Raw genomic sequence first — 22,039 nt, 5'->3', positions numbered from 1 at the left:
ACTCCTCCACATGAGCGATGGACTCTAATTTGGTGCTCTTTCTGTCTGTAGAATAGGGAACACTGATCCACTTCACAAGATGCTGAGAAGTTGAACACCAAGATGCTGGTCAAGCCCATACCGAGGCACTACTTGGATGAGAGGGCAGTGGTGATTATAGCAGACATAATTTTCAGCTTGAACCCCTAGTATTAATTTGACATTGCAACACTATGCCACTGCTTGAACATAACACCAGGCTGACAGCAGGAGAGGGAGACAGCAGCTCAGATGAAGTTTCCACCAGCAGTTCAACTGGTCATTCAAAAGGGCTGCTGTATCCCCTTATGCAAAAGTTCAGGCCTTCTAGATACCGTGACGAGAACACAGCTAAACCCACACTTCTCCCAAAGCAGGCTTCTAAATTGATTCATTGGCTCATTTATTCTGAAATGCATTTAACGCAAGACTAACTTTGGCTTTGGGTTTTAATTATGACTAACACAATCAGGGCTACAGCACATTTCCAAGGAACAAGGGCTGGCTCATTTCCATCCTGTGAGCTCATCTTACCAGTCATTTTGCTCAGAAGGGACAATGCAGCGTGAAGGCAGCAAATGGACTGTGTCCTATGAAGAATGTCTTTTTCCTTGGAAAGCCACACACTGAGAAGCAGGGACTGAGAAGGGGAAAAAAATAACCTGCTTTGAGAAAGCCTTCTCTTAACAACGGAAATACATTCAAGAAAGTGCCTCTCCTGAGCTTTCAATTCTAAAGGGGGTTAGAAACAAACCACCAACGGATTATGACAGCCTCCACAACACCCACGGCAACAAACTCCCGTCCTATTTCAATTTGCTGCTTCACAAGGGTTGGATCTGTCTCTCTCTGTCTCTCACACACACTTCCTTCACACCATCCAGGCCCTTACACACCTGATGTACCCAACACACCAACCCCATTTTCAATCCATACTGAGGCACCCATTCCACGCTCAGCCAGCTGAGCCCACTAGACCAGGGCTTCTTAAACTTTTTCCACTCACGACCCCCTTTCGCTGGAGAAATTTTTACGCGACCCCGGGTATATTGATATATAAAACAGGTATACAAATCAAACATTTACTGATAATAAATCATAAAGAAATTTATTTTAAAACAATTCTTTGGGATACAATATAATTTTACCATTTATTAAAGATGAAAGCAAATTTTTGGCGACCCCCCAGATTCAGTTATGCGACCCCATATGGGGTCGCGACCCACAGTTTAAGAAGCATTGCACTACACAAGGCCAATCTGAAAGGAAGAGATGTTTCACAGGAGCACCCTTCACTACACTTGCTACCTCAGAAGTGACGATGGACAAACATTTCATACACACCAGCAAGAGACCCCTTGAGGTGCAGCCACCTTCTCTTGCCACACATTCCCAGCAGCATCTTCTGGGTCCTCCTAACCCCAAGCTATTTCTCTTCCTTTTTAGACTTGTAGCTGATTTCTCAAGAGCAGACAACACCTAGAAAGTAGGTCCACCGAGCCCCAATTTTAAGAGTAAAACCCTAAAAGATAACATGCTCCTCACCAGTAACCGCTGGGGACTAAATCCTGCAGACACCAGGATATGGCACATTTCTTCTGTTGAACTTTTGCCATGTAAACATTTCCAGAAAAAAAAGCTTCCTATACATACACACACAGAGAGAGAGAGAGAGAGAGAGACAGAACACCAAACACAGTTTCTATCATTAAAAGGGAAGCTTCTTCTAGGAACCGACTGTCTTCCTTTTCAGGGACCAGTAAGCAAGCAGCACTCAAGAGGTCTGGACAGCTAAAACGGCCACCAGTTAATGCTAACGAGGGCTACATATGCTCCTTTCTGCTCCTTCTAAATTTATTCCCACACCACACATCTGACTAAGGAGAAGTGCTCAGTAAACATTTCAGTAAATCTAGGCATCCCTTAGGGCTGCCTCAAGAGGATCGCAGTATCTTCCTCATCCACAGCCCCTTGTTCACTCCGGTGCTTACACAGGGAACTCCACCACTAATTTCAATAGATGGAGTAGTGCTCACTACTCAGAGGATCCCCTGGAAGCAGGGAACTTCCATGCGTACATTGGAGTCCTTACACCTGCAAGAAGTCACAGGACTGAACCACACCTCTGAAGCACTGATTAAGTAGCCCTGGCTAAGAGTTGACCTCCTTCCAACTACCATCTGGTAGAGAGAGGCCGGGCACACGCACACCATGCCAGGATTAAGATCTCACTCCAAACTGTATCGCAGCTGATACCTGTATTAATAGTTAATCCAAAACCACTTAGGGAGCCCAACTGATTGGGTTGGGGAAAAGGGTGAAAACAAGTACATAAATGGAAAGGCAGTGCCTAGCAGCAAAAAGCTCTTACCTAAAGCCACATATTCTCGTTCCTCTAGCTTCTTCACATCGATCGTGTCTTTTTCACACTCCAAATGGTCTAAGAAAGTTTTCACCGGCAGCACTCCATCTTTATCCTCCGCAAAATGGACAGAAAGTTGGGTGTCCTGCAGCTTGTAATTCTCCAGGAGCATCTGCAGCCTAGCGAACTCTTTTTCATCTAACCTGAGTAATTTAGCCAAGTCCTTAAAAATGAGACATGTCAAACATGGAACAGTGACGATCATGAGTACCCAATACAGGTGGAAACACTGTAAAAACTGATTCCATTCGTCACAAAGTTTCATTCTCTAACAGTGTTCACTGGAAGCACTTTGCCACCTTCTATCTATTATCTTATTGCATATTTAGAATTGAGTCTCCCAGGATGCCTTCACAATATGGTAGGGATTCCTGAGGTAAGGGTGTGGATGTGCGTGCGTGCGTGTGTGTGTCTGACCATGCAAGGTCCATAGAAGAGGAGAACCGACACAAGTAAACAAAGACTCAGATTGGAGAACAGGAAGACTGCGGGAGGAGCGGGCCATGACCCAAGCTGAGTCAAATATGGACCACAGAGGAAAAGAGAAGGCTCCTCCCTGATCTGCCCCAGATGTGCTGCCCCCATAACTGGCTCCAACCTGCATTGCAAGGCACCAACATCCCCCCTCCAAACATGCCTGGGCCCATCTTGCTGCCCCACATCTACTAGGTTTCCCTCTCCACCCCCAACCAAGCACAGAGAGTCCCAGGTGGGGTACTTGGTTTCCATGTAGGAATATGCCATATACAGAGCATCCTTAATACCTACCTTGGGACAGAAACCAAGGTAACAGGAACCTGAGTAAAGTACCTTTGTTTTTAAAATACAGAACCTGGTTTCCTTGATACAGAATACCAGCTCCATTTATAAGAACTAAGACTAGACCCTGGAGGTCCCTTCCAACTCTATGATTCTATGACACAAGCTCAGAACCTTGCCTTGGACAGAATGTGGGTTCATTAGACACAATTTCGTGGATGTATGAGCTTCTTTGTAAAAAGGAATACTTTTGAAAATTCCTCTTCTATAATGCACTCCCTGCAAAGAGGCTTCATTTTATTCCCTAGCAAAAAAATATATCTGCAAGTCACTCACATTATCAGATGGTACCATCTCCAGCGGCACAGTCACACCGTTTATCTTGCTGACAGACTCATGAAGCTGCAGCAGCTTCAACTTGTTTGCACAGAACTGCAGCAGCCCTTCGTCCACACACTCTCCCTCTAAAGACGCCAACAGAAATAAAGAGGCATGTTAGTCTGAATGAATGTGTAAACAAAGCTGTGAAATCGCTTTGCAGTTTCTTTAAACGAAATCGCTTTGCAGTTTCTTTGAATGCTTTGTGAAACAATATTTCCAGTGAACACAAGGATTGCAAGACATTTTTTTTAATCCAGAGAGGGTCCATCTTGGGTGAATTTTGCCTACAGACAAAGGAACTGTCGCTCTGAAAACAGAGTTTTAACATGACAGCAAATGCAACCCTGAGTACAAGTGTGTTATCCAGAAGATTTCCAATACCAGTTTAAAGGGTTTCCAATTCATGACACCTATGTCCAAAGCAAACTGCCTGCACAGTAATACCATGTAGGAAACACCTTATTTTCCACACATACACTGCCACACGTGATAAGCACATTCATGCTTATCTCTCAATAAACAAAATCAATAGTCCTCAAAACTGGAAGTCTCAAATCAAGCAACTTCCTAGCCTTTTCTGACAATTAACTAAATGAGCACGATTACTTAATTCAGTTCACTAGCTCATTCTCAAAATGCAGGTTTAAGTCCCATGTAGTAAGGGGGTATTACCTTTATGAGTTCCCACTTAGGATGCAACATACAGTATAACACAAAAGCCATACTGAGTTTTTTCAAGCAGATTACTCTCAACTGTTGCACTGGTTTCAGTGCGGAGAGGGGGGAAATGACAACACCTTTGTCACTATATGTGTAAATCCATCATACGTATAAACAGAAAATTACTGCAAACCAATACAAGTACAAATGAAAGGTCTATTTGCTGCAAATTTACATACAACGATGAATTTGTTTTGCATCAGAAACTCATACAACAAAAGATATTTGATAACTGATATTGCTACTTACACATTTGAGGAATTTCCTACAAATCGTGATCGATTTGTAAAGAATGGAAGTTGACAAATGGGGTGGGATCTGTACTAATATTAGAGATCCTTGACCCTTGCAGACCCTTGCAATAGAGGGTGCTAGAATGACTGCCAACATCTCTCTCCAGAAGCCACAAAGATAGCACATGCTTGCTTTCCTGGGAGGAGAGGCAATATGAAAGCACTGGCTCTCCCTCACTCCAGCAGGACAGCTACCATGGGGTTCAGCCTCCCTTTGCTGCCAAAGCAACTTCAGGGGAATGGGAGGCAGAAAATGGGAGGCTCTGAAGCCTACTACGTAGAGAAGGATGGTTTATAAATGTTTTAATTAATAAATTTAATAAATAAGGAAGCTTTCTGAAAGGATGATCTCTGCTCTAATCAATTCATTGCAGAAAGGAAGGACAGAAAGAAAAAAGAGCCCCTCCCCCAATTCCTTCCAAGGTCCCTCTTATTTCTCTTATATGAAATTCAGTCACTTTTCCATTAACTGCTACTCACAAATGGAGACATGAAAGTTCTGACATTTGCAGAAGTCTTCAAGGAAACCAGACAGCTATTTTTTTTCTTCTAATATTGCTACTATGGATCCCAGTCATAGAACTGATTGTTCCAAAATACATTTTCTCTTACCCTGATTTCTTAAGGTATCCATCAATGTCTGTGTGATGGTTGTTAGAGAAGAAAGTGGCAAGCGCTCATTTGCCAGAATGCTTTCCAAAGCCTTAGAAAATATACATACATGTATTAATATAAATAAATACACATCACAGCAAATATTCCAAGCAATGATTAAAGAACAAATACAGATATCACACACTACCACAAACCAGAACTATTTTCAATAATGCTTAATGTTTCTTTCTCTTGGAATGGAATGGAAATGTTTGGTGGGTTAGAAGCTTGAGGCTGCTTACATCTTATAGAACAGGACTGCAAAATAAATCCTGATTTTGCTCAGCCCTAGCTTTCTGTGTTCTCTTGTTTTTGTTTTGCACTGCAAATATATGCCAATAAAGGTGGTGATGCTGTTGTTGTAAATAAAATGCCTACATGTCCTGTGTCATGATCTTACTATGTAAATGGATTTGATCTCACAAACCAGATTTATACATTCAAAGGAGAGACTGTGTAAGCCACTCCAATGGAAAAAATTACCCATTACAACAGTTTTTGAACTGACAAATGAGTCTATCTAAAGAGGTAAAGGCTGTTGCCAAAAGCCAAGAACTTCTCCATATATAAGCATCTTGGTGGGGCCAGAAGATCAAGTTTCACCTCTCACCACTATGCCACACAAAACAGTACAGTGGATCAGATCCTGCCTAGAGTTCCACTGGCACAAGGGAGGTCTTTCACCAATTACCCCCCCCCCCAACAGCCACAAACACCACCCCAAATGATGCTCAGGGGAACAAGAGGTCACCAATGGGAGCAGAGAGGCAGCACCAAACACACACCCCCCCCCATTACACCAGCAGAAATCTAGGTGGGATCCAAGCCGATACATTGTTTAAGTTGGTAGAAACTAACTCCCTGTTTAAAGAACTGAATGTTTGTCCATGGCAGCAGAACTGGCAGGCATGTAAAAAAAATCATGACAAGCCACGTGCGGTGGATATTTACCTGTTTTTTAGTAGCAGGATATTTAATATCAAGAATTAATTCCTTCACTTCAGCCTCAACCAGATCTGTAAACAGAATGAGGTGAATCACCAAGAGGATTTGAAAAAGCAATTTAAATAAACAGAGCTCTTTTCGAGACTCGCTAATAGTCACTAGGGGGAATAAGTCACTTGATATAAGTTCACACACATGAATTTTGCAAGTAATTAAACTATCCCCCCCCAAAAGGCTACTGATCTGGACCAAAGTCAAATACAAGAAGAGTGACAGTGCCACCCGCTGACCAATACCCTTCTAAATACACTGGAGTCAATGGGCTCAGAAGGGTGTAATTCTGCTTAGGATGACAATGCCAAACTTGCATCCTGGCATGTGAGCGTTTCCTGAGGATATCAAGGGTGGCAGAGGTGCACTTCTCATGCAAAAGGTTGTCAGAATGTGTCATTTTATTTATTATTTCTACTTCTATGCCGCCCTTTCCCAACCAAGTCAGGCTCAGGGCGGCTTTCAGCAGAATCCAACAACAGTCACATCAGTTTACAATTAAGAATCCTCAGTATACCTTAAAAATTCCAATGGTGCCCTTAAACCATAGACAACAGCAGGGAACCATCCCAAGAAGAGAAAGAATAGGGAAGGGAGGAACAATGAGGTACCCTCAGTAAGGGAAGGGATGGGGATAGAAGTAGGTAAAGTAGATAAGTAGGTAAAAGGAAGGGGGGTGGAAGGGGAGGAGGGAAAGGAAGCCAGCTAAGATAGAAACAGTCATTGTCCTCAACTATAGGCCTGGCAGAACATCTCACGTCTTACAGGCCCATGCACATGGCTTGACTTCCACTAGGGGTTTAAGAGATAAACAGCTATTTCAAAATCACTGGTGAAAATCAACATGTTGCTCACGGAAACAGAGTTGATGGAGCCTGTTCGATTAAAATCAAATGGAGAATATGAAGCCCAATTTAATTAATTTCTTCAGATTACAAACTATCACGTGGCTGTGCTAAGAAACCGCAAGGTTCATTTAACCTGCCCTCTAGGAGGATCCCACCTACAATACAACACGGATTAATGTAACTTGAATATTACGCCGCCACCACCATCACCAGGGCACAAAAAGTACGCTTTGGAAATAGTGTTTCATAAACTCTTGGATCTTTAATTTTCCCCCCTTCCTGTTTCAGGATCTCCTTTCCTAAGCAAGCTCCCTTCACCGTATTTTTGCTTAAGGCCATTTCAAAATTGTTAGAATTCTAAAGAAACACCCCCAATGAAAGGTAATCTGGAGATAAGTTGGCCCCTCTGTAATGCTGATACGTCTGCTAAATTTACACAGACAAGGAAGCCACCTACTTATGTATTTAGAAATTTTCTGTGCTGCCTCTCCAGAGAGTCTATTTCCTGACTGGGAAGCTCACTGCTCCTATCCTTGAGCTGACGGCTCAAACCTCTTGGTTCATCTCTCTGTACTGAACCCCATGGGAGGCTGGAACCTGTGACTTCCCCCATCATTCATTAAGTGTAACAACGATATCCACTCTTGTCTCTCACACCAAGACTAAAACCTGAAGGATTTACAATGTGCCCCAACTCCTCCTCTCCGCCCACCTTAAGTGTTCCTGTACAATGTTCATTCCACCTGCATCTGAAGAAGAGAGATCTGAACATGAGTCAGCAGTGTGATGCGATAGCTAAAAAGGAAAATGCGGTCGTGGGCTGCATCAACAGAAGTATAGTGTCCAGATAACGCAAAGTGATGGTATCGCTTTACTCTGCTCTGGTTAGACTTCACCTAGAGTACTGTGTTCAGTTTTGGGCACCGCAATCTAAGAAAGATGTAGACAAGCTGGAACATGTCCAGAGGAGCGCAACCAAGATGGTGAGGGGGTCTGGAGACCAAGTCCTATGAGGAAAGGTTGAAGAAGCTGGGTATGTTTAGCCTGAAGAGAAGACTGAGAGGGGATATGATAACCATCTTCAAGTACTTGAAGGGCTGTCATGTAGAGGATGGTGCCGAGTTGTTTTCTGTTGCCCCAGAAGGTCGGACCAGAAACAACGGGTTGAAATTAAATCAAAAGAGTTTCCGTCTAGACATTAGGAAGAATTTTCTAACAGTTAGAGCGGTTCCTCAGTGGAACAGGCTTCCTCGGGAGGTGGTAAGTTCTCCTTCCCTGGAGGTTTTTAAGAAGAGGTTAGATGGTCATCTGTCAGGGAACGCATCTTGGTCATCTTCTGTGTATGTAGTGGGGGGGTCACTGGGGGTGTGGGGGGAGGGTAGTTGTCAATTTCCTGTATGTGCTAGATGACCCTGGTGGTCCCTTCCGATTCTATGATTCAAAAACAGTGATGCTGGAAGAAACACAGCTACCCCTTTGAAATCATTAAGCCATGTTTCCCTGAAACCCAGCACGTGAAATTAAAAAAATACACACTTCAGAACAAGTCTCCAGTGAAGTGCAAGGGCAAAAGAACCCTCTGCAGCAAGTAACAGCAGAAGCCACATTTCCCCAGACTTCTTCAGCATAAGCAACACTACTGTAATACCCCTTCGCATTAAAAGGTTTTATATGAAAAATTCCCAGTGAATCGGGAGACCAGTCAAATGTTACACCAATCAAGTGGCAGCCATCAAAACACAGAACAGCAGGGAGCGCTCCACAGAAGCTGTTCTAGAGTTGGATCCAGAGATCTGCGAACACAAACATCTCAGATCTTTCCAAAGCGCCCTTTGCTCCAGCAGTCCTTTCCAACCCTGGGAGAATGTATTCCCAGGGTTGCAGGATCCATGTGGTCTAACAGCCACGTGGGTCAGAAGGTTGCAATGGGGAAGGGAAAGGGGGCAAAACTGCCCTCCTGCCAGCAGAGCTGTGCTGATGAAAGAGGCAGAAGGGACAATATTGTTCCCTTCCCCCACCCCCAGTGCAGCCTACCAACCCAGGTAACTATGAGTCCACACGCAGGCCCCACGACTCCAGAAAGGCTTTTCAGGGTTGGAAAGAATTGCTGAGGGAAGCGGAATGCAGGAAAGATCCGCAACCATCAGCAGATTGAGGGATCCAACCCATATCGCCTTCAGACTGTCTACTGGTCAGTTCAGCCAATTGCACAGAACAGCCTCTGCATGAGTGGGAAAAGATGTTTAATTAGCATTGAACCCACAAAGATTTTACACAGAAAACAGTTTCTCCCACAATGCTTATTATTTATTTATTTATAAAATGTGTATGCTGCCTTTCTGCCCAATTACTGGTTATTGTTCCATGCTATGCCAACCAGTTTACACATCTCCACTAAGCACTTGAGCCAAGACGAAAGGCAGAGTATAAATACTTTAATAAATAAATTAAAGCCCTTAGTGTGTCCCTCAAAAAGACTGAAACAGACTCCAAGACAGAAATCGTTGTTGTTTTTAAACCTACCAAGATTTAATGTTTTAGCTTTCAGCAAAGCAGCTAACTTCTTCACTAGATGCACATCTTTTGCTCGTTCACTTTTCTTATCGCTGGAAGATATTTTAAATAAGCAGACAGTGAAATTGTTTAAATACAAAATAATTTCATGAACACTGCAGCAACAAAAAGAGGAGCACATTACATTCAAATAACTATTTAAACTAGAAAAGGGGTCTATGAAAGTGGGGTGGGGTGGGGAATAGAAGGGCCCTTCTGGATCAGACCAAGGTCCACCTGATCCAGCCCTTGGGTTTCCAGAAGCAACCTGACAGGTGCCTCAAGGAAGTCGCAAGCAAAGCATGAGAGCAAAAACATTCTCCTTCTGCTTCTTTCAGCAACCAGTTTTCAAAGGTCTTCTGCCTCTGAGAGCCAGCATGGTGTATTGGTTAAGAGCAGAGGACTCTCACCTGGAGAACCGGGTTTGTTTCCCCACTCCTCCACATGCAGCCCAACTGGGTGACCTTGGGCCAGTCACTGTTCTCTCAGAACTCTCTCAGCCTCACCTGCCTCGCAAGGTGCCTGTTGTGGTGACTGTAAGCCACTTTGAGACTCTTCTTCTGAGTATTAACTTCCTAATTTTTACCTTTTTTTGGTAAAAGATTATTTGCAAATTCTGTGGGGAATGCTCAGTCTCTGAAACTAGCAAATACCTACGACACCTTTTTGAAAATTCAAACAAATTATACTGTTATTTTCCAAGCCTGAGCAGGTTGCATGTTAAACCATATATTATTATAATAAGGACTCAAAGAAAAATTTTTTTATCAGACCTGAACTTGTCTAGGAGTCCCCATCAGTCTGTTTGGTAGTGCCACAACCGTACTGCTCATGGCTGTTGTTCTATTTGTGATGTGTGTCCATGCATGAACCAACCATAGAGTAAACAGATAAAGATAAATAGAATTTATCTTTGTATGAGTGTACACATTTTCTGAGACCACTGAGGAAGGCCTTTCGGCCAAAACGCATCTGGTCATAGTGGTTTATGTGCGTTACTAAATAGTATCATTTATATATGGCAGTTTTAATACCTCTATGAGGCTTTGATTTTTAATCTTTTTATGAATTGGTGCACACAATAAATAAAGTATTACTTCGTTATTTTTTTGTTAGCTCAACCTTTTTGGTTCCTAACCTGCTTTTTGGGGGGTTGGGTTCCCTTCTTCCATATCTGAGCACAATAGACTTCATTTCCCCCTCAGAATAATATTTATGTCTGAGTGCTGAGAAAATGCAGCATCCCTTCAAGTCTGGGTTCCCCACAACACCAGCGCAGCAACAACTACACATCTGAAATAGCAGAGGAACCTGCTGGATTATCAGACAGCACAAAGACAGCATCCATGCCCTAAGAAAATATTGCATTAATTGCTTCAGCTATACAGTAGTTGTTCAGTAAGCCTTACCTCAGTGCTAAATGGAAAGGTACATGAACAGTTTTCACTGTTCCTGACACTGGGTCAACAAGGCAGATCTGGTAAGTTTGAGGCTGCCAGCCCTTACTCGTTACATTGTTCAAGCCCATTATTTTATAGCCAGGATACAGTAACCTAAAACACAAATTTAATCATTAGAGTGAATAGTGGAGCCTTTTTTTTTTTTTTTGCATAGTGCAAAAGAACAACAAGCAGTGCCATTACAACTATTGTTTTCCCTCACTCAGGGAACACTTATACTTTTCACCAGACCAGTGAAATATCAAGGGATGATCACAACTCACTATTAGGGCAATTTCCCAATCAAATATTGGTCCTCCCTCATCAGACTGCTCTTTGGAATGAAACCAGATCAGCATGAGATCCAGTGGAAAGTTCAAGGGGTTTTCATGCTTTTTGGAGATAAGTTTTGCCCTGTTCTTCCCTCCGTGTCTGTGTAGACAGCGAACACCAGGGGAAATGTTTTCTTTCCCATAGGCCTGCATGTGTGCAGCCCCAAGAAAAGGAGTTCTCACAGGGAAACAAACCAAATAGAAAGAAAATTCAAAATCGCTTCTCTGTGTAAACTCCCCCCCCCCCAATGTTGTTTAGGTTTTTTTGGCACACAAATAGCTAATTTTCAAGGGGCTTTGATTTTGTTTCATTTCGATGGCACTGAAAGGCACAGTTGCATCTGAACAAGTTTTTAATATGCATGCAGAGATCTCTACAAGCACAAACCTAACAAATGGAGACAAAGAACAGAGACATTTGCTTCCGCCGGCTGAACACGTTCAATTCCCTTTTTATAACAAATTACTATCCAACAGAGATGAGAAACACAAATTTGGGTGCAGATATATCTTACTCCAATCCTAAATGAGATTGCTGGGATTTTTAGAAAATACACCTAAAACTTCAAGGCTGGGACTGCACTGAAAAGGTTGCCTTGGATAACTGCATCTTTAAATGCTTGATTTAACCCTTGTATACTCCCTGGAAAACTGCCTGGCTATTAAATCTCCGCTTTTTTTGTTTTTGTGGCTTTATGAGTCAGCATGGTATAACAGTTAGTGTCAGGCTATGATCTGGGGGAGACAGGTTTAAATTTCCACTCTGCCATGGAAACTTGATAGCTGACCCTGGGCCAGTCACATACTCTCAGCCTGATCTACCTCACAGGATGGTTACGAGAATAAAATGGAGGAAGGAAGATCAGCGCTGGAGACCGAACTGGGGTATAAAAGTTGTAAATAAATAAAATTTTCCCGTCTTCTTCTACACTGCTATTCTGTGCTTCTCTGTCAACCTGTTCTCAGTTCTTACCTGCAGTGTTTTCCAACATTGAAGGCTCCAACCCTTGGACCCTGTTGTGTGCTCCACACCTCCAGAATTCCTCTCCTGGGGGCATAAATTACAAGAAACTGAGCCACTCTGCTTGGCCCCTGAGAACTGCACACAGGAGAAAAATCCATCTTTTCAGCTTCCCTTTCATGAAGATCTTCCACAGTCTGAATCCACCCAACCTGGGCATCACGGTAACCTGAGAATAAAAGGAAAGGAATTCGTTAACTTGCAGACACCCTGTACGATTCTCTTGGTTAAATGCGCTGCCACTGGATCTCCTAAGTTAAGCAGTGCACATCAGCCTCTGCTGGCCATGTTAAAGCAGACCCTCCTCAAGCCCAGCTCTCCTCAACTAAGATCTTCCTGTTTCCACTGCCAACCTCACAGCCCCCCTCCCAAATACTTTCCCGCCCCCTACTCCACAGGGCTACTGCTTCTGCTGTTACTAGTTGACAATTCAACAGCAATTGCAACGACAATTCTGTATCCACATTAAAACAGACACACGAACAACACCTTGCACGTGCAGTATGCTTTGTCCTACAGGGAGCAGGCAAACATATAAAGCAACCCACATTCCAGGCTTTTAGGAAGTACACTTAAACCAGAGCACAACCACATCCATAATACTGCAATGCTGTGCTCCTTTGACTGAAAACGGCAGTAGTACCAGCAAGGCAGCAATTTCCAGACCAGCACAATGAGGTTGGGGAGCAAAGTTAGGGCCTGCTTGCTTTCTTCCAAGCATCACCCACTTTAGGGGCTGCAATCTGGGCACTCTACTTTCATCAGCCAGCTATGCCAACCCCACTTGATATTGTTCTATCTACAAAGGAACTTTCAGAACAGCTGTTTTCCCCACCATACCATGCCTCTCCTCCTCTATCCACTCCTCCACTTGCTCAGGTTAGGAAATATTCTTTAACCAGGGATGTATTTTAAAACGCACAAAGGCATAAAGACTAGCAGCACCGACTTGCGAGCTTTAAAAAACAACCCAAAGGCTCTTTGAACTTTGAATGCGTCTGCAGTATGAACAGGCTGTGGCAGAATATTTCGCCCCTCAGTCAGTAACGCCCAGAAATGAGCTTTCCCTCCCTTCACAGTGTGAGAAGCGAGAGGCTTTGCCAGAGATCCTCCCTCGATACACCTTTGCAGCTCACCCGTTTGCCCCAGTCTTAACTTCAGCATATGTAAAAGCGGTGAGAGAGAAAGAGAATGTGGATGTTTGCCCATTGAAACAAACCTGCCTGTTTGTAATCCCTTCATTCACTGGACACCCCTACCATTGATTACCCATCCAGGAACCATTTATTTGGCACCGACCGCCCCTTCTGCCCTTTAGGAATAAATTAAAGTGATTTTATTTGCCTAGACCCTTGGTGAGCTACAATAAGACTTTTCTGTTGCTTTACTGCTACCCTCCACGGAGGTTCTTAGAAATATTTTAAACTGTTGCTTCTGAGAGATATTATTGCATATTTTTCTACCTACAGCTGATATTGTATAGAAATAAGTCTTGACTTGGCATCTTTGTTGTTCACAACCCACTCTGTGGGCCTGTTTTATGGAGGGCTGGTTTATGCTTTAAATCAAAATCTGTGTATGTCCATGAAGGCAGCAGGAAAAGAGGAAGACCCAACCTGAGATGGATTGCTTCTATAAGGGAAGCCACGGCCCTCAGTTTGCAAGACCTGAACAAGGCTGTTAACGATAGGATGTTTTGGAGGACAGTGATTCATGGGGTCACAAAGAGTCAGAAACAACTTGACAGCACTTAACAAACATGTCCATGTAAGTCTATGTACACATGAAGAAACAGCCTGAGATATTAACCACCACACTATAGAAGTTACTATTTCAGAAAGTCTTTCTTTGTGATCCTTTCTAAATCAGAATATCTACTTTGGAATATTACCAGTAACCACCATGATACAATTAAACGAGCCAAAAATGAAATTAAACACCATTAAAATGCACAGCCTACCATCTCACCTCCCCGCTCCAAAGGCCCACCAAAATTGTCATACCCTTCCACATGCGAATAGCAAGTCCTCTTGCAACATCCAACAGAAGAATCCTTCCAAAATCATCAGTTACTGCTGCCAAAGAATTACAGGGAGAAAGGCATATCCTCTCGCCATGACGGCGGGAATCTGGAATTCCAAACCTATAACCAAACAAAACTAAAAGTATAAAATAATGTTCAGAAATGATATGCTTGATAGCTTCAGACATTAAGCAAAAATTAAAGTCAGACCATCTATTAAGTTCCATCAGTACATGAGTTCAGCAGATAGAAATGAATGCTTTCCCTCCAAGTACGGCAATGTCAGGGAAAACAGCAGTAGTGAGGAAAAACCTAAAAACGCTGCATGTTTTGCTCTCTGAAATCATATTGAACTTCACAGCTCATGTTCACAGTTTGTGTAACCCACCCTGAGCCCGGCCTCAGGGCAGGCTAAAAATTTGAAAAATAAATGAAAACAAATGTTAAAAACTCTTTAAAAAAAATGGACAACATATTAAATGCAACCAGTATTCATACACAAGCCTGCCAATGTTCCCACCAGAAGCCAGCAGCTAGGGTAAACCAACCCATACTCTTGATCCACAGGGGTCAGAGGATACATTGAATGGCAAAGAAGCGGCATTAGTACACACATGAAGCTGCCTTATACTGAATCACTGGTCTTGAACCATTCGCCCTGATGCTTACAAGCATTGCGTATATGCAAGCCCTTTAATTGCAACAAAATGTTCTCAAGTTAAGTCTTCCTGTGTGAAACGGTTTAGACTACTCCAGACGAACCGTACCTGCTGCTTTAATTGGTGCTTTGTTGCTTCTACTCGGCTGTATTGATTTGTATTGCTATCACTGCTACTGGATAATTTCTTGAACGCTGCTTTGTGATTACAATCAAGGCAGTTGCCAAACCAGCTGCTCTAATTGATGCTTTGTTGTTTCTAACCGGCTGTACTGTTTTGTATTTCTACTGGTGTTACTGTATATTTCCCTGAATACCGCCTTGCAATTATAAAAAAGGTTGTTGCCACCTCTATTTTACTTTATTACTTTCGTTTGTACAGACTGATTCTGATTTACTTGAAGTTACCATTTAGCGTCCTCCTCATGATATCCATTTACCAGCTTGTGCTGTTGTTTGCTGTGTTATACTGAATCAGAGCAGCAGTAAGCCACAGCTACAGAAGTGGCCTTTGTCTCTTACTGCTTCACCACTTAAGTGATGAGATGACTCATGTCTGGGTGCCTTCTTAACCGATAAGGGGGGGAAACGGGAATCGGCAGACCATGCAAAAAATGCATATAATGTGGTTAACACTAATTCCTATTAACACTTGCCTTACGGCTAAAGGAGTCGCAGGCTCTACTTTGGGTTTCTGCTTCTGTATCGACTCTTCTTCCTGTTTGTGCTTCCAGCCGAGCCAACCACTGGAAATAGAAAAAAATCAGCATTGTCACAGCCAAAACTTCAAGAAAACACCCAGAAAACGCTAAGTCATTGAAACGTCCATCCATTCTATGTGACAGTATTGGCCGTCATTACCTGGCAGCATTAAACAATGCAGATGTCAGCTTGCTTGCGACAGCTAAAGCCACATGAGACAAGAGCGGCTGTGAACTACCCTAAGGAAAGACACAAAGGGGCTGATAAATTATCAAAATAATCAACAATTCCTTAACATCCTCAGGGCACATTGCCCACAGACAGGAAACTGTCCCCAGCTACAACAATGGACAAATGACCAAAACCTTGAAAGATCTATTACATTTCATGCCGTTTTCGTACATTTCATGTACATTTTCATACATGTCATTTTCGTACAGCCCCTCTGACAAACTACCCAATATTTCAACTAGTTAAACTTTGTGATCCTGACAATCTCTAGGCCTTGCAGGACTTTGCTAAAAGGACCTCCATTTTATACTGTGCTGTTTTCCTGGGAAACTGAAGAGACTATCACTTGGTTGGTAAATACACAGATGCATTTCAGAGGCACACAGCATGGTGTAGTGGCTAGAATGTTGGACTAGGATCAGGGAGACCCAGATTTAAGTCTTCCCTCTGCCATGGAAGCTCACTGGGTGACACTGAGCCAGTCTCTCTCTCTCTCTCTCTCTCTCTCTCAGCCTAAACTACTTCATAGGCTAGGGTAAAATGGAAGAGGGAAGAACAATGTTATACACCTCTTTCTCCCATCAGAGAGAAAACGAGAGTATAAATACCTCAAAAATAAATAAAAATAGAGGAGAATTTTTACTGTAGGCATAAGAAAGGCCAACACAGTGCACAGGGAACAAACGAAGTAACCAACTGCCCGCACACAGTAATTATCGCACCAACTAATGGAAGTACACACACAGACACACGAAATAACTTTCCTGCACTAAAGTCAACACGAATGCAGCTCCCCATATGGCAACTTTGCTACTCAAGGTGCAGTCAGCACAGTAAGAGTCTTATAGTTATGAGAATGAGCTTAGAGGATTCTCAGACTCATGCTGTCCCTCCACCCTCAGCCCCTCTACTGGCAAACACAGAGTGAGAGACGACTCTGGTTTGCAGCAAGTCTATTGTTACACTCAAACCATTAATTATTATTTGTGCTCTTCTCTAATTTTATTTTTTTGCCATCAAGTCACAGCTAACTTAAGCCGACCCCGTAGGGATTTCAAGGCAAGAGACATTCGGAGGTGGTTTACCACTGCCTACCTCCAGGTCATGACTCTGGTATTCCCCAGAGGTCTCCCATCCAAATACTTGCCAGGGCCTACCCTGCTTAGCATCTGAGGAGATCAGGCTAGCCTGGGACTATCCAGGTCAGGGCGCTCTTTTCAATAACACATATTAAATAAAAATGTGTAGGGAAACGTGTGAACCATTACTTGCGGACTGGATGCAATAACGAGTTATGATTTTTCATGAAAGCAAAAGTCCCACACAAAGAGTAAAAGGAAGAAGAGTTGGTTTTTATATGCCGACTTTCTCTACCACTTAAGGAAGAATCAAACCAGCTTACAACTACCTTCCCTTCCCTTCCCCCCAACAGACACCCTGTGAGGTAGGTGGGGCTGAGAGAGTGTGATTAGCCCGGGGTCACCCAGCTGGCTTCATGTGGAGGAATGGGGAATCAAATCTGATTCTCCAGATCAGAGTCCACCACTCCAAACCACCACTCTTAACCACTACACCACACTGGAGAGGGAAGTTCAAAGAACCGCCAGGCTTGTTTACACAATGATAAACCATAGCTGCCACTACATCTGAATCATGCCTAAGAAGCCCCTTCCCTTTAAAAAATACTGTCAGATGCAGGTAATGAAAGTACTGTAAAAGGTTAACCGGTTTTCCAAAGAATTATGACATTGTTTACTGTGGAACATACTGGCTGGATGCTCAAGATTCACACCCCAGAATATAGCAAAAGATAATATTGAAAAAAAGAATGTTTTATTAGAAACAAACTCTTACTTTAAAGCCATTTGTCAATTTTTTTCCTTTAAGAAAGGGACTCATAAATAACCTACTTGGATCTAAACAGACAGCTAAATCCAAGACATATCACTACACTTTCAAAAGCACTGAACTTCAGAAGCAAGCTGCCAGGCTGTGCCACCTCCCATCTGGCCTCCCACCCCCAAAAAATCTCAGAATGTCAGCAAAAAGGAAACCGATTAAAGACCAAGTTAACCACACAAGGCAATGTTCTGCTCCCAGCCACCAATTTATGGTCAAGGCTTACCTCAAGGGCATAAAAGAAACCAGTGAACGGATTTGACCCTACAGTGATGTACTGAGACATAGCAGGAGGGCTATTCTTTATGGCTGCATTATATCCACCAATGTTGGAAGCAGTCTTCATTTGATCAAAGGGTGACAGAGTCATGATACCTATTATTAAAAAAAAGTTCAGCACGGACAATTCTAAATTTGTACAAGAAATAAGGTCCAAACATGTTCCTAAGTTCAGGGGGGAAAACAGATCTGCAGTTTCTTGAAACTGTTAAGAAAACAGTAAAATCCTATGCAGATCTATGCGTCTTGAGACTGGAGTAACCAGGCATAGAATTGCTCTGTAAGTGCCCTTATAGAATATGTAAATCTGACATTTTAGACATTTCATTGAGCATAATTTTGAACAATTATTATTGAGCTTTATTTTGGACAATTAACCAACCTCAGCCAAAGAAAGAAAGACGAGACAGACAGAAAGAAACAGAATGGCATGCAGTAAGGATTTGCACAGGGCTGCAGCAATTCATAAATTCAGGGAGTACAGTACAGCCCTCATAGTGCAAAGGGTTGTCAGTAACATGACCCAGCCAGGAGAAGGGAGAATACTGGTGAGGACTACTATTCCACTGGCTCTTGGTCTAGCAAGGTAGCATCAGAAACCTTTACACAGGGATGATAGGACGCTTACATTGGAAAACAGCCACATAATGCAACCTGCGAATTAGGAATCTCCTGTTTCAAACTAACTTTCCACCAGTTACCCGCTAAGAGGCCTTAGTGAAGCCACACTGCAAGAGGGGGATAATCCTATGGATGGATGTACCTTATGGAGTTGTCGTAAGGCTTACTGTGCTAGCGCATGTGAGGCGCTTTGAAATACTATATAAACGCTCATTTCTAATCCTCTAAACTGCTCATTTAGTGACTCATGGATCAGAACTATTCATTCATGGTTGTTGCCCAACATGACAGTACTTACCAATACTAACATGATCAACTATGGTATCCACATCCTGCAGGCCCCATTTCTTATAAGCTAATGGAGGTGGCTGAACGTTCTCATTGCCTGAAGCTGTAGCTGCCCATATTGTGAAAAAAGTATAGAGATTACATAGAATTATTAGCTAGAATACTATCCTCAGTATATGGATATATCAATGAGCAGCACTGGTAAACATGCATACTGTCGAACTGTCTTGCCTACTGAGTTCACACACAATTGTTCAGTAATTCCTTGAAGTCACGGTATTTCTGCTTCTAGCCAGTGTGATACTATTACAGAAGGGAGCAATCTATGTCCAAATCCCTCTTCAGGAACGAAACTGAATGGAGTTAACCTGGGGCAAGATACAGGGGAAATTGTAACTAGCTACGAGCCCTTAGGACAGGCTGGGAAAGAAGTCTAAATAAGCTATAATGCTTAAAGCTTTTTCCTTTTCTACAGCCATTTGTTTATTTCCACTGTACAGGGGGAAAAGTCAAACTGGCAATGATTCCTTGATCCAGGAAGAGGTTCTGCTTCAGGCCCGCCAAATGCAGGTGGTGCAAGCCATGAGCAGGGTTGCCAGCCTCCAGGTACAAGCTGGAGATCTGCTATTATAACCGATCTCCAGCCAATAGAGATCAGTTCACCTGGAGAAAATGGTCATTTTGGCAATTGGACTCTATGACGTTGAAGTCCCTCCCTTCCTCAAACCCCACCCTCCTCAAGCTCTGCCCCCAAAACCTCCCGCTGGTGGCGAAGAGGGACCTGGCAACCCTAGCCATGAAATATCCAGCATTCAGAGTGTACTCAGTAACCAGAGGCAGCTAACAGAGCAGATGCATGAAAGAAAGCTGGGGGGGATCCCCCCTCCCCCAAAGTGGGTCTGCTCTGTAGGAGCCGCTGTGCGGTTTTCTGAGAACTGTCAGAATTCCAAGTGGAACAGCCTTTCCTTCTGACACACGACTGTTTACTAACATCCCCTTAGGTGTTGACAAGGAGTAACACAGTTTAACGCCTTCCATCATGAAAAGCCCAACAGAAACGGGTAAAAGTGCCCTCAGTCCTGGACTTACCTCTTGCAACCTGATTTCGACAAGCACGGAGGGACTGAAATAGGCTGAAACCATCAATTGTTACAACTGCAGAAGGATATAAGATACTCATTTCCTCATTCTGTGTTAAAAAAAATTAAGGAGAATGTCAGGTAAATGTATTTGGTTGGTAAATGTATTTGGTTGGTAAACTGCTATTTTTGTTATCCTGATGAACTTATGAATTTTTGCTATCCTGCGGGAAGTACTACACTCCCAACTGGGGGGAACCATCTCCCTCATGCTTCAGTGTTATCCTTGAAACCAGCCCCTACAGTGAAAGAAAAACAGCAATTGCCACCATTTGCAGTGCAACGAGGCTTACTCTCAGAAAAGTGTTCTTAGGATGGCAGCCTAGGTCTTGTGATGATTTCACTGTAGGAAAAATACCTAGTACCTGTTCAGTAACTCCAGGATGCCGGGGAATCTCGTACGTTCTGCATTTAAGCTGCAGGACTGGATCTTCATTTAAAAGCTGTGCCAGAAGCAATACTCCATTCTAAAAAGGTGAGACACAAACATTAATATGTAATCTCTCTCATACTAGGGATTAGGGGAGTAAAGGACCAGAGGGGGGCATTACAACATGCCCTCTAGAAAGTAGTTTACAAGCCACAGCCTCACCACCACCCCCGACATGTTACATTTTCCTAACACTGTAGGGATCACTGCACAGATTTTCCTTCACACTGTTTTGTAACAGGGCTCTAGCATCTCCCCCTGCAAACAGGCATCTGTTATACACAGCTGCCTCGCTGGAAAACCCACATCAAACAGATGCACTGCGTTCCAAAGCACTATCGACTACCTCTGTGAGGAAAATGTGGTGTACGAAACAGTCCTTTGCAGGCAGTCAAACTACAGGGAAAATAACTAACCTCTGTGTAGAAGCGAACATAGCCAGAGGTGAAGCCTACAACAATACAGGTCCAGTCAGGCCGGCCTGTGGAGCTCCTGTCTCGTACAAAGAAAATAAAAGGAGTTATTCTTATTCTCAGTTATATCACACATCCAATTATTATTTTTCACCCAGGCTCTTTGAGGGTTTAAATACTCTATACTTACCTCTTTTGACTTGCCAGCGGGATGCACAATGTGCTGCTTACACATTCACTAGAGGAGGGGGGAAAAAGGATTTTAAGAGTTTTGTGACAGACTCTGTTGCACAGAGGACAGAAAAGGCAATTTGAATAGAATGGTGAGACAGAGCTGCTGATGGCTAATTCGGCGTTAGTGGCTGTGCCGGTCCTTTAAGCCAGCCCTGCATATGCTCAGGTTCAGAACTGCTCTTACAGCGTTTTACTATAGTGCCCCATTCTCTTCTACTAAATGTTGTGCATTTCCTCTCCACATATGCATCTTCCTCTCAGCGTTTCAGGCTCAAGGCTTCCCCTTTTTTATCACAGTGCCAACCTAACTTGTGCACCCTCCCCAAAGCTGTAAGCCACAAGTATGCTAAAGAGGGAGGAGAGAGAGAGAGAAGGGATGGAATTTTGGAGGCGGGGGATTCCAAGAATGTTAAATAGCCAATTAGGTTCTGCTAAAAGAAACCAGTTGTCTGTGTGAAGGCAAGTGCAAACGGACTGTCATGGGGAGAAGGGGGGACAAGCCTTCAACTATGAAAGAGGAAGAACAGAAAAGTGTCCAGAAAAAAAAATAACACAGACCAATCACAGTAAGCTTTGTCCCTTCAAAACAATTACTTTCATGAGAAACCAGACTGAAGAGGAGCATTAAACACACGTGACATACTGGGGAATGTTGTATGGACGATACCCTCTCTCTGGCTGTTTCT

The 22,039-nt window shown here is 43.1% G+C and overlaps 1 protein-coding gene across 1 annotated transcript in view; it reads right to left on the bottom strand.

The window, feature by feature from the left end:
- The window catches only part of RAB3GAP2 (RAB3 GTPase activating non-catalytic protein subunit 2), a 50,961-nt gene that overhangs the window by 15,685 nt on the left and 13,237 nt on the right, over positions 1–22,039 (bottom strand). Inside the window, exons 5-22 of the mRNA XM_056852842.1 lie at positions 21,310–21,357; positions 21,123–21,198; positions 20,642–20,743; positions 20,227–20,326; positions 19,148–19,246; positions 18,176–18,324; positions 15,979–16,058; positions 15,774–15,863; positions 14,440–14,579; positions 12,389–12,605; positions 11,054–11,197; positions 9,615–9,697; positions 6,199–6,263; positions 5,206–5,296; positions 3,536–3,663; positions 2,390–2,603; positions 1,564–1,661; positions 553–658 (exon numbers count right to left, since the gene is read on the bottom strand). Of these exons, the coding sequence (XP_056708820.1) occupies positions 553–658; positions 1,564–1,661; positions 2,390–2,603; positions 3,536–3,663; positions 5,206–5,296; positions 6,199–6,263; positions 9,615–9,697; positions 11,054–11,197; positions 12,389–12,605; positions 14,440–14,579; positions 15,774–15,863; positions 15,979–16,058; positions 18,176–18,324; positions 19,148–19,246; positions 20,227–20,326; positions 20,642–20,743; positions 21,123–21,198; positions 21,310–21,357 (2,030 nt within the window). The remainder of the gene's footprint in view (positions 1–552; positions 659–1,563; positions 1,662–2,389; positions 2,604–3,535; positions 3,664–5,205; positions 5,297–6,198; positions 6,264–9,614; positions 9,698–11,053; positions 11,198–12,388; positions 12,606–14,439; positions 14,580–15,773; positions 15,864–15,978; positions 16,059–18,175; positions 18,325–19,147; positions 19,247–20,226; positions 20,327–20,641; positions 20,744–21,122; positions 21,199–21,309; positions 21,358–22,039) is intronic.

This window comes from Euleptes europaea, chromosome 7 (genome assembly GCF_029931775.1).
Source record: "Euleptes europaea isolate rEulEur1 chromosome 7, rEulEur1.hap1, whole genome shotgun sequence".
NCBI classification, from domain to species: domain Eukaryota; kingdom Metazoa; phylum Chordata; class Lepidosauria; order Squamata; family Sphaerodactylidae; genus Euleptes; species Euleptes europaea.
This window is presented reverse-complemented; position numbering and strand designations above follow the sequence as displayed.